This window comes from Chaetura pelagica, unplaced genomic scaffold (assembly GCF_000747805.2).
Source record: "Chaetura pelagica isolate M959 unplaced genomic scaffold, ChaPel_1.0 scaffold436, whole genome shotgun sequence".
In the NCBI taxonomy this organism is placed as follows: Eukaryota; Metazoa; Chordata; class Aves; order Apodiformes; family Apodidae; genus Chaetura; species Chaetura pelagica.
Window position 1 is genome coordinate 1,311,405 of NW_009953651.1, and position 15,082 is coordinate 1,326,486.

The window sequence follows — 15,082 nt, forward strand, 5'->3', positions numbered from 1 at the left end:
GTCTCAATTAAGTGAATTAAACAACCCCTTCTGCACTCTCCACGGTGATTGATCCTCATGACTCAGCCCCAAACCCTGAGCATACTCTTGGACCAAACAAACCTAAAACACTTAAATGGAGGAACAAAAAAGCCTCCAAGCACAGCCCTTCAGCTGGCCGCAGTTCTGAAGGAGGTCTTTTGACTCATGGATCTCAGAGCTGCTGTTCAAGCAAACAGCCTGCTTCTAAAAGCGGGTACGATGCCTAACCTCCAGCAGCCAGCCCCCTCGCAGCCCTCAAAGCCTAATTCCCCCTCTGCCATCACAGGTAGGAGCCAGGCACCGCCGGGCTCCCTGCCCAGGCTGCCCGGGGCCAGGGCACAGGCGGGCGGCCTGCGGGCCCCGCTCCCATTGACGTCACCGGCGGGCGCCACAGCTTCCCCCGAGCCTGGTGCCTTGTCCTGTCCTGCTGCTGAGGGCTATCGTGAGGTTGTTCTCAGGCCGCCCTGCGTTAGCCTAACTTACTGTTAAATGAGCGTGGGGAACCATTAGGAACACTCTGCCCCAGCTGGCAATGACCTGAGTGCTCTGCTGAGCTGGGTCAGCAGCGTAACCTGGAGCCCCTGTTTGCCTGGAGACCCCTTGCTGCATCTGTGATACCTAGAAAGATGGGATAGAACTGGATTTTCTGTAACAAAACTACTTCAAGAAACGCAACAGGCTACTGCAAGTCATACCTGCTATTTAAATAAAGAACCCTTCTAACTTTAAACATTTGCTTCTACTGAGCCAGACCAGAGCTGTTCCAGCCAGGGCATGACAGCAGCTGCCCCTGCTCCCACTGGCAGAGCTGCAGCAGGTGCCCACTTCTCTGACTTCCTGGGGTACACAAGCAGGACTGCACCTCTGAGAGCCTTAAACTTCTAAGTCTGACAGAACATCACAGATCACCCATAAAGCTCCTCCCCTAGATTGTAACACCAACTTAATTACAGCATAAAAGCATACAGACAATCTTCAGAGCTTAAATTTTATATGCATTTTTCATCCAAATTTTTCCATTTCCTGATCCTTTTCTTAATTACTTTCAAATGAAGTTGTTAATTTAAATAAGTAATTTTCTATTTAATTACTCCTTCCATATATGTAGTATAGTATTGTATGAATATGTAGTAACATTTCCTGCCTTTATAACAGACCTCTGATACAGTTACTGCTCTGACATTCCAAAGTTCTCCAGGGACCATTACAAACATCTAGATTTCACATTTTACTATCTCATTTGGGTGAAATGTGTATAAAAGCAAGAAGACTATTTCATTCTCTACTGACTACATATCCATGACAGCTGTCAAGGTCAAATTCAAATAGTTCTTTCTCACAGAGCACTTCCTCAGTGTGGACACTCTCAACTCTCCTACTGAGCTGGAGAGAAGAGAACGTGCCTTTAGTCACTTAGCAAACAAATTTGGGAAGAAGGCTCTGATAACTCAGCAATTAGTGGCATTTATGAAATCCATGGCCTCAGTTGCTGATGCATGTTACTCATAATTTCTTATTACCAGTGTTGCAGCAGACGTTAGTGCCCAGCCCTCACACAGGCTGTACGATACATCCAACAGCCTGATGAAAAGAGCAGCAAAACAGCACAAGCAGATGTGCAACACAAGCTGGGAGGACAAAGCAGACAATCACAGGAACCTGAACTAGATAATATAGAGACTTCATGTTCCATCTCTCTTGCAGAGAGAAGTAAACTGAATTAATAAATCACTACTAATTACAACGGCACTTGTCATGGCCTCCTTAAGAAAGAAAGGACCGTGGCAATGCTCCTGCAGTAGTCATGTTCAGTAAATCAATGGTAAAGATTTAACTTCTTATCCCCATTGTAACATTGAAATGGAGGATTCTGGGTAAGTCCTAACCAACCCGGAAGCTCTCTATCCCATTAGCAACATGTGGCCCAAAGCCTTCGATGGCTGTTACAATTACAGTGCTTACAAGTTCAAAGAAACTTTCCTGCCAATATTGCATGAGCAATTTTCATGAGCATAGTGACAATGCTTGAATCAGTCATCTGATTGTTTTGTGGCTGTGGGATATCTCAGTGACAGTGATGGCTGAGGTGGAAGATTACAACTCATTTGTCACCTGATCAAACACAGGTGGGCATGCAGGGCTCTGAACGGATCACAGAGTCTGCTGCTTTTCAACACGAGATAAAACAATGTCCCAAGAGAACATGAAGCATATTCAGTGCAGTCCAAGGCAGTCCTGGCTCCGAAGAGTGAATGCCAAGAGACACTATCAGCAAATGGCATGTTCCCAGAGCCTCTTCCCTGCTCCACACTTGATCAAAGAGCTGCACACAACCAGCCTCATGCTAATAAGTCTCCTAAGTTGAAGCAGCTATCATGACATATGGCAGGTAACACAAAGGACTAGGGAAATGCAGTCAAATGACATGTCACTCAATCATAGCTCCCTTCTCTCCTTCTGCACGTGTTCCGGGGCTGCAGTGTGACAAACGTGCCCTCCTGCTGGAGGAGATGTGATGGAGCTGCAGCCACTGCTGTAGGGCAGGCTGCTGTGCACAGCTATGCATTGTGTGCTCTGTCCTCCTCACAGCTGCAGGTCTGTGCTGTGGCACATGGCTGTATGTAATGGGCTTTGACAGCACCTACTGTACGCTGTGGGTGGGCAAGAGCTGCCTGGGGTGCAGCTCTTTGGATCTGTGTCCTGGCCATTCATATCACCTGCATCTGACTTGGCATTTGGCAGATGTTCAGTCAATGCAGACACTTTGTTAGGGGACCAGGCTGGCAAGCAGCCAACGGCAGCAAGGACAGTCTAGCAGAAGGGAGCTGCTGGTCCCAGGATGATCACACATGTATGGGAAATAACTCCAATCCACCCACACAAAGCTTGCCTCGAGCACAACCCTGAATTCACCTTCACTCCTGCAGCCATGCTGCTGAGATACTGACCATTCAACTTCTGCTGCTCTGTTCCTTTCTGATTTACACAGCTTTCTGCTACAGAAATGTGTGCCTTACTTAAATCAAGCACTGTAATTCCTCTTCCTCATACAGAAATACCTCTATTAGAGTGGTACTGTCTTGACCACAGGCATATGAACTGGAAGACAGTCCATCCATTCAAAAATGGGTTTCTTAATGTGATTTGAACATACTACTGGAAAAACAAAGCTGACAATGAAGCCCTGGTCTACCTAACCCACTAGTAGATGATATTCATTTTAGTAAAAGATAAAGTTACCTTGAAATTTATACATGAAGTTTACTGAAAATAAGAGACAAACATGAAAAAACAAGAAGTCTGTTTTTTAAGTCATGCAAACAGATGGGTAAACAAAATTAATCATTAAAACTTGGCCAACTCTTCAACAGAGGAGAAAAAAACCCAAACAACTTTTTCTCTGTAATTTTGCTGTGCTTTCATTCACAATAGATGCATATTTAAATGATTTTATAAAGTGACTGGGACTAGGTGTGTACAAAACCACAAGGAGAGGGAATAGCCTTTGGTAATGCTACATGGTATTCAAGGTGAAGATATAATGGAAAATACTTTGTGGATTTGGCTTTACATGCTGATGTGACTCATACTACAGAGACGTAGTACATGGGATATGTTAAGTTTTGCTGAAATAAAAGAAGGTCGTAAATCTCTGCAATTTTAAAAAACTGTGATTGCTATAATGTGCAAAAAGAAAAACTGTATCACGGGCAAGTCTAATCATAAAAGCATTAATTTGCCAGAAAAACAATCAGTGACAATTTAAAAAGAAAAAAAAAACAAACCACAACAAAACAAAACCCACACACAAAAAAACCCCAAAAAAACAACCAAAAAAACAACCCCTCAAATAAAACAAACCCAGAAAACCAAATAAAATCCCACATACCAAACAAAATATTTAGGGGATTTAAGTTCAGATGAGCTTGCCCCACAGCTTCTCAGTTGTGAAGGATGAAGTACAAGAGAATTTGCTGGCTCTGTGACAATAGTTCTTACTGTGGCAACTAGAATCAACCTATTAAGGGCTAAATTAAAGCAACATTTCCAAGTGCTATTTTATCCACTAAAACTGTTGCCATTAGTGGGACAATAACTGAAAATGAGAGGTTTTGCCTAGCAAGGAATGGTCCACACTGACATGCACTGTAGTAAGAGAAATACATACACAGAGTAAGTCCTAGCAATAAATATTTTCCTGCTTCAAAAATCAACCAAGATCCACAGAGTCTGGCACATCACACTGGTGCTGCTGGCTGCAACTTCTTCAAGGTTAGAATGTGCATAGCTTGCCTTGAAATTACTAGGAAGGAAAAATTACTAGGATCTAATAAAGTTTACTATGCACATGCAAAATAATTTTTTGCAGTATGGGAAATACTTCAAACCGGAAAGAAAGGCAATCTCTGCCACTCCTCTTAAAGACTGTGGCAGCAGTGCAGAACATTAGCTGTTAGCTGCCCCGCCCCACCCAAGGAGCCACCCGAGGGTGTTCAGTCAGAACCAGCTTATCATACAGCTGAAACACTCTGAAGCACGTAATACATTAGATATACATACTCTCCAAGAACAATGGCGCCGTTGTAGTCTCTTTATCCCATAACAACCATGAAAAATAAGAATAAGCTAAGGCAGACAACGCTATACCTGAGAATTTAATACTTAAGCAGAATATGCTTCCCTAGGAGCAAGCCCTTCTGACTAGGAACAGTTTTCAGAGAAACGTGCGTACCTGTGTGAGTGTCTGAGACATTAGAGAGAAAAAAAAAAGGGAACAGGCTTTACTTTTTCTCGTACACCCGAGTGTCCCATAGACTGTCAACTTGCACTTAAAAAATAGGGTATTTTTGCCTTATTTAGAGGAATTGCCTCTTGTAAAGGTGTGACAGAGGGCGAACCTTTCTCCAACATCTTAGAACGAGTAGGACTCATTATCAGAGAGGAGCACATTCCTTTTACTATATCAAACAGCACTGCCTTCTCAAAGCACCAAACTGTAAATCAGATATATACTTCTAACACTATAGAAATACGCACTTGCATTTTGAATGACACCTTACAATACTTTGATTTTCTAACTGATTGTTCATGTCTGTATTTTCTACATGCCTTTTATGTCTAACACGAGCTCTCTCTGCTCGACATAAACACCATTTGGAAAAAAGATGATTATATAAACTTATGTAAAAGGTTGCACTACTGACTCTCTTACATTATATGGATGTATAAAATAGAAGATTTATTTTAAACACAACTATTTTATTGAAAAAGATACTAAACTATTTTTTCGTTAAAATAAGCCCTTCTTTAAGACCTTCATATCTAATGGGTTTGGTTAACACAAAGTACTAGATTATTGATGATACAGGGGAAAAAAGTTTTTAAATTGTAGGGACAAACTTCTAGTTTCAGATAGGTACTTGCACCTATTCTTCAATGCCAGTACTCATGCTTTTTCCCAGTATCTAGGAGATATGGCCATGTTTGGATAGAAATTACTGGTAATCGTTGCTCAGGAAAGCTTTGTCTTGTATTACCTAAAGTAGCTCAGCCGTAGCGCTGTATTTAGGCCATGTTGTAATTATGTGAGAATTTTGTGCACTGGGAACTGCTGGAATTGACCATCCAGCCCTTTCAATGCTGTTTGAGGCTCTTGTCACATCCTCAAATATCACACAGATGCCCTTTCCTTTTTACTTTTGGGCAACTGTCAGGAATAATCTTGGAAGAGAATGCAGCTTTGGGAACTAGCTATGCACAGAGTCAACAGAGCAGAGACAGGAGATGAGAGCTTTGCAGAAGGAAATGGGGGCAGTGTCCATTAGACAACACCAGTTGTGTTTGTTATTCTACAAAAATCATAGAATGGTAATAAATTAAATTGCAAATCCTAATTGTAAACTATCAAAGTAGCTTCGTACAAGTTGGAATGGCGCTATTACCTCTTCTGAAGTAGTAAGAGTGCCAGAAAATAGCTTTGGTTGTACATTAGGCACCAGTGACCAGGACTGGATATAAAAACGAGGAGTTGCACACTTAATATCCTGCTTACCTTTCTGTAAAGTCAAATATTCCATCAAAAGAAAAGTAATTATTTTAAGGTATCGCTGTCACAGTTATGTCCTTCTGGCCCACTCTCCTTGCTCACAAGCTGAATATTTCTTATGCTAAACAGTTTATTAACCCCTAATCACCCAGTTACGTCTGCACTTGATTGTATGCGTAATTACCTTTTGTCAGGTACAATTTGCCTGATAAACATGTCAGAACACTTGCTGCTTAGTCTGTTGAAACAGATAAATGCTGTCTTTCCACAGCCTTGGGGCATAATTAACAGGGAAGAAACCAGGCAGTTATAAAAACACACAGAAGCTGATTCAGTGAGGCAGGAGTTCACAGCGTGCAGCCGCCAAGGCCCATTGCCTGGCCTGCTATGCTTGCCTGAGCGCTTATTGAGTTCCAGCCTGCTGTGACAGGGCAACAGGGGCAGCCTCAAAAACTCAGATTTAAAGTAGGTTTCCACGTGAACTTCAAAAAAAGAGTGGGATGATGCCTGTCTGGATAAAAAAACAAGACTAAACTAAACAATTACCACACAAAAAACCAAACCAAGCAAGGAAAAAAAGAGACAAAAACAAAAAAACCCCACCAAAGTGAAGCAGCAGATAATGATATTGGTAGAGTCCCTGTCATCGTTATATGTCATATGCCCAAGTAGACTCTCTGGGATGGGACCAGGAATTGGAAAACTAGAAGTCAGAGAAAAAAATAAATTAAAAAATCAGGAAAAGCAAAACGGGCAAGACTTAATAAAAAAAAAAAACACAACAAAAAAACAAAAAAAATCCAAACAAACCACCTTTGTGGCATTCTTGGGCTCAGTTGCTTCTGATTTCTGCCCCGTAGTGTTTTCAGGTTACGTACCCACGCGCTACAGGAGTGCAAAAAAAGAAATCCGTACCTGACCTCTGGATAACCCAAACAGGAGATTAGCCCATTTCCAAGCAAAGCAGGTTGTCACACTGTTAGGCCAATTGCTTCTATTGACACTTTGCATAAACATCTTACACTGGGTGATCAGAAAGGACTGTTATGCCATTAACGCTCTTTTTATTTTTTTATACCTAAGCCTTACAGAATAAAGGCCTTTCTGAGCAAGGGATAACAAAAGGGTCAAAAGGTCACAAACATTCTTTTAAGTAGGTAAAAATCAGGAAAGTTTAGATTCATTGAAAAGTGCAAATTGGAACTTTTTTGCATCTTGTGACATTCCAGCATGCTCAGTTTTTTCTAATTTTACTTCTAGAAAATTCATTAATCTACTTAATTGTGCATTTTAACTTTTACTTTTAAATAAGAAAATGCTAAAATCTTTTGTTTTAGGAAATAGCAAGCTGTCTAATCTTCTCAGCTAATCAGTAATCTAAACAGATTTAGACATTACCATTAAAATCCTCATGAGGATCAGTGTGAAAACAGAATTTTTTCTTGACATGGTACAACCGAAGTCTCTCACACACTGTTTTCACCTATAATTTACACAACATGTGGTTTGCACTGTGTACAGCAAAATACTCTATATTTTCCTTTGTTTTCGTTTTGCTTTGATCAGAGATGGAAACAATCTCCCTTTAATAGCATAAAAGCCACCTGCTGGGCATCACAGACTACAGCTAATTGGTAAATTCTTTGAAATTTAGATATAATGGATTTTGACCTCTTCAATTAAAAAAACCCCAAAGCCTAGAATACTGGTGAACTCCTCTGGGAAATGAACGGTGCCAGGCATATTCAACTGCAAGCTATGCCCAATTTTTTTTAATTTATTTTTTTTTAGGAGAGAACAGAGAAACCACATTGCAATTTTTTCTGATCGGCGTTTTAACTGGAAAAAAAAGTCCTGTGACTATGTATAATTTAATTAATTAAGATGAAAGAATAGCAAATATGCTAATATTTCAATTATTATTATTAGTATTGGGATCTGGAACATAAAAGCTCCAAAGATGAAGGGGGCTTTTTTTATTTTAAACACAGTAAACTCACCAAAGCCACTCACAAACATCCCAATTCTCAACATTCCTCACCACGAGGAGCTCTCATTATACCTACATACACACCTTTTATTCAGAAGAACAAACAGGTTTAATGACTGCAGAGGAAGCCTGTCAAGCACAATCATAGTTGTTTCATAATTTCTGTCATAACATTAGCCTTTCAGGGGAGCTATGATTTCACTGCTTTGTGAACTTTGAGGGAACACTCTCTTTTGTTAAAACAAGTACTTATACTCTGCCCAGCATAATAGGGCCCTGGTCCACAACTGGAGCTCACAGGCACAGCAATAACACAGCTCCACAAGGACAACCCATGCACTAGTACACATTAGTATATGTTACACATGTGTGCACTTATTTCCAATGAATTATCAAAAACCCATTTCTATTAGTTCACTAAACTTCATCTCCCTGCTTATTACAGCAAACACACCAGGAAAGCACTTATTAGATTTGAACTAAAATATGAAGGACCAAAATCAGAACTGGACAAAGACAAGTCTTGTTCACTCTAAACATTTCCTAGTCACAAAGGAACAACAATTAAAATATAGGTATCTTAGTCCAGAAAGAATAAAGACAAAGTTTGCTAACTGTAGAATAACACTGCACCAGCAAAATGCAATTATCACTTAATCAGCTGGTGTTCTTTACTGCTGACAAATATCTTGTTAGCCTGGTTAGCAAGTCTGCCTGCCACTTGCCAAAATATTTTGTTTTATTTACTCCTGGTGACTTATTTTGTGAATGTGGTGAATTTTAAAATCCCCCCTACTGATCACATAACTGGAATAACACACACTGGTCTTGTATTTCGAAGTGTAAATTGATCTCTTGATCTGTGAGTGCCTCCCTGTAGTTTATGCTACCCTTTTTCTGGATTGGTATAACAAATGCATTTTCACAGTGATGTTATGGGGACTTAGCTATGCAATTCCCATTAGTGTCAATGGGGGTCGCAGGCTAAATTCCTAGGCAATGCTTTGAAAACTGAGCCCTGGATTTTCAAAGGAAGGACAGTTTGTGTTAAAAAGTCAGTGTCTTTCAGTTTGAAGCCACTGCATTAAAACGTGCTAGGTTTTACTTTGTTTAAAAGCATTATGCATTTAGAAATTGTGTCTAAATTTGAGACGTTTAAATGTTCACAAGAATTAAACAGTTTTATATTTAAAAGCTTTTACCTGTTCCAAATTTGTAAGTGAAAACCATATGTGTCACTATCTTGAATGCAGGGATACATATTTAACACATTTTTACGTGTACAGACTCAGGGGTTAAGACTGCTGAACAAGTGAGAATTGCTGTTACACTAAGAAAAAAAAAACTTATTTGTATTCAAATAAATCCTTTATAACTCACATTCTTCCCAAGGGCAGAATTCTCTCCTAAAATCTGGATCCTGAGGAATACTCTAAGAGATACATGGCCTTGTTACATCCACAAGTAAATACAAATACATGTTCTGTTCTTAGGCCTGCCTAAAAAAATGTAACACTTGCTGACACAATGTAATTTTACAAATATCATTAAAACTTCAAGCAGCCCAAGATGTAACTTCTGAAGAAAATCACTGAAAAACAGCCACTGAGGCAAATATAAACAGCTAGGTACTATGCAATACACAACAGAGCAAGAAGTAATATATATTCAAAGAAAATTTGTTTAATTATAGTGCAAATATTTATTATTAAGTGTGTTCTTCATCATCATCATTAAAGAGTAAGCTGGACTAGTAGCAAAATAACCGTCCTTTGAGTCTAGAAACAGGGAAGAGTTTGAAAAGCAGGAGCCTGGCAGACAGTCAGGCTCCAGAGGGCACGGGCTTGGGCCAAATTGCTCCTGTCAAGCCCGTTAGCCCATACAAAAAGTCCTTTTAGACAAAGCATAAAACTATGTCAATGGTAAAATTTGTGTGGATTCAAAATTATGTATTATGCAATGGTCAGGTCATTCATCTTTTTTTTTTTGTTTGACCATCTCACACAGGCGTATACACTCAGACAGCACGCAGGGGTGACAAGTGCAGCCCCCAAAACAGGACACCCACCTCTGACCTGCACAAGATTTTGAAAATAATATTTAAGTTTTAAAAATTATTAATATACCACAATTAGACTTTAAGTGTCATTTTAATTTGGCTTCTGATTTTCTCCTTTTCAAACAGATACTTGCAAGTAGCACTTACAGAGTAATTTTTTTTTAAAAAACCAAAACATTAACTGAAGAGATACTTTTTAGAGTTTTGTTTATGTAAACCTAAATCTTCTATAAGCTTTTTTTTTCAAATGCACGAGCTTTATAACAAACTAGCTTTTGAGTATTTGCTTGTCTATGAAATAATGCCATAGATGGCACATGATGTGGACACAGTACCTTAAAATACATTTCAAGGGACTTAAAACTGTATAATTTGTTTCAATTCTTCCAGTAAAAATCCTTTTGAGGTGTTTCACTAAAAAGGTGTATTCAAACATTTTCAGATCTACTGTTAACATTAACTGGTTTTAGAAGGTAGGACTATTTAAAAATCATCTAACTTGGTGTAACTGGAATAAAATTTAAACACAAAACAAACTCACGTTGTCTTCCATAGTGTGTTCTGGAATTGAACACTCATGTCCCACCTGACATATTTAACAATACCCATGTGAATAACTTTAGATGCCTGTAGTCTCACCAGGAGTCAGTATATATACCATATCACAAAAAGTAATTATCTGATAAATGCTATTTTGAACTAACTAATCCAAACTGTCCTTGTATTAATGCACATAAAGTCAGGCTCCTGGAACTAAACATCCATAGTCGTCTGCCCAAGTATAATTACAACTCCAAGTTTAAATTTCCGACTGATTACTTTCAGAATTGAAGGGAGGAGTTTTAGATACAGAGCCTTGATGTGAAAAAATAAACCGATGCCTACAGGAAGACAAGTAAGAATGGCAAGCTCCACAGCGTCAGCCCTGTGCTCGCACAACAGGTGATGAACAGCTCTTTCTGTGAAGCTGTGGCTCACAGAACTGACCCAGGAAGCCACCAACCTGGCCACTGGGAATTAGGAATTCAGCAGTAGACCAGGGTATTTCCTTTTCCTAGCTTTCCAGTTATTCCTTGTCATGTTCTGACTTTCACCAAGACACCAGAGTAAATTGCATCTGAGAAAAATACTGAAATGACACTGCTGGAGAGACTGAGGCTTCCAGGAGTATATACATCCTGTTTATAAGGTTTGTGAGCAACTCCTGATTCTGCAACATTTGGCCTTCACAGAGGTCAGTGATCTCTAGGGTGCACTATGAAACACATCATCTCCACTGAGGTAGCCCAGGGCTCTACAGCTGGTAGGGGAAAACAAGTTTGTTTCCACACAACAGCCCCATTATTTTTTAATCTATAACTTTTGGGGCTTTTAATTTTAGGATTTGTGCACCCTCACAAAGTTGAAAATCTAAATTTAGTAAAATCACAGAGTCTCAGTGGTCCAGATTCTTCTCCTGGGTGGCCATCAAAGCCTCAGCATTTTATATACAGGATATCTCTCTGAAAAGCCTTTTCAGAAAGCAGATACAAAGATAGCAACTGTAAAGTACTTCAGCTGATCTTGGGTGCCAAATTAGAGTGTTTGGGAAGCCAATGAAATAAAAGATATAATAGGCCAGAAACCTGCATAATTTTGTTTGCATCCAGAAACAAAAATCCAATGCAACCCGTACAACACAAACACTTACAGATGTGCTCAGGAGTTTGCTGTAAACGGATAGTTACTTCTTCCAAAGTAGAGTATTCAGGGTATGCCTGCACAACCACCCATCATAGCAGATGAAGTTACATCCCTTAGGGAAAGCTATACTAGACCTGGGAACCACTGGACAAGGAATTCCACAATCAATAGCTCAGGAATGTAAATATAGACAAGTTAAAGGCAAAGCCAGAATCACCAGACAAAAGTTTTCTATTCTTACCCAGACAATGTTCACTTCAGCTAATACAAGATGTTTACTTACACATTTATATCTATCAAATAACTCTAAAAACCTTTTAGCAAATACTATAGCCTGTATAAAATCCTGGTACTTGTTTTTGTTTTTATTTTTCTTCTCCAGATAACCTGATTAACAAAGATGTCTGAGATCAGTAAGTTGCAGTAACAAGAAACCTGAATAACTCAGAATTTGTTTTTGTTGGTTTTTTTGCAAAAGATCTTTTTTTTCTCCTGCTGTCATGTTTGCAAACATTTTAAGAAAAACTGTTTCTGTTTAATGTCAGTAGACTTTTATTACTTCTTTTCTAAGAAACACACCTTCAAGAAATTACTCTCCTTACAACTCCATCTTTTTCCTCAGAATATGCCTTTTCTCATTTCTCAGATCACAGTATTTTCTTAAAATGTTTAATCTAAAATATTAGTTTTACAATGCTCTGGAAGAAAGAAAATTTCCAAACTACGTAATATGTAATTTGTAACAATTACTCTTCAGATCTTAGCTCCAGTAGATCCAAATATAGATTGAACTTCTGCTGAGTAATGATGGCACAATTCAGCTTCTATTGCCTCCTGCAATTTGGAAACCCCGTCCCCTGATTTTCCTTGCCACTTTGAAATGTTATCCCTTTCTGGTGAGTAATCCTGTGCTAGATTCTTTTGCTTCTTAAACGAACATTATTCTCACCCTTTATTGACTGACCACATCTATTATCACATGTAAGCAGTGTTAATCCTGTAGTAATTAACACCCTTATTAAAGTAATTTTAACTCAAATAAGTTTAAATCGCATTATTGGTTCTATTTAATTAAGCTACAGGGACTATTTTACACTGTTGTTTGAGTTTTCAGCTTGTGCCTTTTCAATCTACCAGTTACGCAGGTTCTCCCCAGTTACATGTGTATTTCTGTCTAGGAATTATTCAACACTATTCTGTTTTGCTGTGAACTTTTAAAGCTACCCTCTATGTCAATGGATGCAAGACTTAAGACACTATACTGAATGTACTACCAATCCCAAAAGAAAAGACACACTTTTAATGTCCTTCTCATATAACTTAAGCAAGGGCAAAGACTTTTATTTAAACTTTAGACTGGCAAAAAGAAAGGAGAATTTGAATTCCCTGAGTTGTGCCATTTGCAAAGGCTGGCTCAGTACTTTTTCTGTTACTTTAAAAATAAGTCAGGTTTTAAGTTGCCTTTTTTTTGTGTGTCTATTTCATGTTCCTTTCTGAGGGAAAATATCTGATGGTCTGTGTTTTACAGATCTCAGGTAAGCTACTCAACTGACATGTTTGACACAAGGTCAAAAGATGAAAACTGTCTTCTGGTTTAACTGCATCATGTTACACTGTGCACTCTGGAAAAGTGTGGGCTAATTATGTGTCTTCCTGGAACGATTTCCTGAAGGCACACCACCAAAGCAGGGAAAGCTTGTGTTCTCCTGGGAATAAGGCAACCTGATGGCTTCATGGACTTAATACACCATTAACTGTGTACTGAAAGTTCTTTCTTTCCTTTGGGTAAAAACATCATTCTACTGTTTAAAAAAAAAAAATAAAGCTCTTAATGGGTCACAGCATAAACCATAGAAAATGTTAAAAATAGAAAGAAATGGATAAGGACAATAAAGTGCATTTATAGACAGGAACAGACTTTTCCCTCTTTCTTTGTCTTTCATCCCATATATTTGAATTTTTCTTTTTTTCCCTATCATATACGGCTTTCATCTACTTGTCTTTTGACATTTACTGATTTTCTAAAAATTTTGTGCATTTCTGTTCTTATTCTTTTTTTTTTCTCCCATCATCACATTCTCTATGATTCTGAGATCTTCTAAGCTGTGCTGCTCCTTTGCTACCAATGCTCTAGGGAAAGTCCTGTCCAAGAACTTTACTTTAGGTTCTAAAACATGTGAAACTTGTATGTAAATTTTGTTATGTAAATTGTAAGGTGACAAACTGCTCCAAACCAGACACAGTCATAAAAGACATACATGCTACCATTTAAGCCAGTATGATATAAAACTGTGCTTAAGAACAGTTGGATCAGTCTTATTATTTGTACTGTAATTAGTTCAATCAGAAACTAGTTATTTACATAACAGTATGAAATTCAATAATTTCTTTAGCCACCTATTAGTATCTTTGTACAAACAGAATGAAAATATGGGTGTTTTAATCTTCCCAGATTTTACTGACCAGAGTCAGATAGTCAGAATAATACCTTTTTATTTGTGTTTTTGCAGTCCTAAAACACTGAAGCTGCAGATCAGTGTCACATTATGGTATATATTGTACAAATGCTTTAAATACAATCTTTTGTTCTAAGATGCTATGATCCAAATTAATGAATATTCATCAACTGCATTTCACTCACTCCAGTCCTTGTCATACTGTGTCTAAGCACTTCCTTCCCTGTGTTGTTATTGGTCTGAAGCAGAGAACAATCCTTAATTTCTTGTTTCCCTTCATTTTACTGAATTTTACAGTGGTCCAGTAGTGACTTCAAGAGAAGAACTTTCTTTTTCAAAGGAAAACCAGCAAAAGGGAAAAATTGGGATATTCTGCATGCTGCCTGTAATTGACAGATAATTTAGAGAAGGAATAAAATCTAAATATGTTGATTGATGTGACTGAAAAGGTACTGAAGGCAAATTAGTAGTGTTGCCCAATATATCCTACATGCCAGTGATACTACCAGGTCAGATAAAACTATATGGGGGCAGAGATTATTAAATATGCTAATGAAGCTACCAGACCCATGGCTCCTTGATGGCTGACAAGGACTCATAGATCTTAAGACAATACAAATAACAAGTAACTTGAAGGAAAACAATTAATTTATTCTATTGTGTTAATTATGCTCATCCATTACTCATAAGAACCACATACCACCCACGGAATTCAGAGGAAGTCCTGTGGAGCTGGGGGCTCCAAAACTGAACTCCATCCATCAGCTCTGGACTACAGAAGGGCACAGACATAATGGTAGAGATCCTGCAGCAAAAAGCTGTCAGCA

At 38.6% G+C, this 15,082-nt stretch overlaps 1 protein-coding gene across 1 annotated transcript in view; it reads right to left on the reverse strand.

Moving 5' to 3' along the window:
- The window catches only part of EXOC6 (exocyst complex component 6), a 92,786-nt gene that overhangs the window by 2,418 nt on the left and 75,286 nt on the right, over positions 1 to 15,082 (reverse strand). The window contains exons 21-22 of the mRNA XM_010000119.1: positions 1,912 to 2,001; positions 250 to 458 (exon numbers count right to left, since the gene is read on the reverse strand). Of these exons, the coding sequence (XP_009998421.1) occupies positions 250 to 458; positions 1,912 to 2,001 (299 nt within the window). The remainder of the gene's footprint in view (positions 1 to 249; positions 459 to 1,911; positions 2,002 to 15,082) is intronic.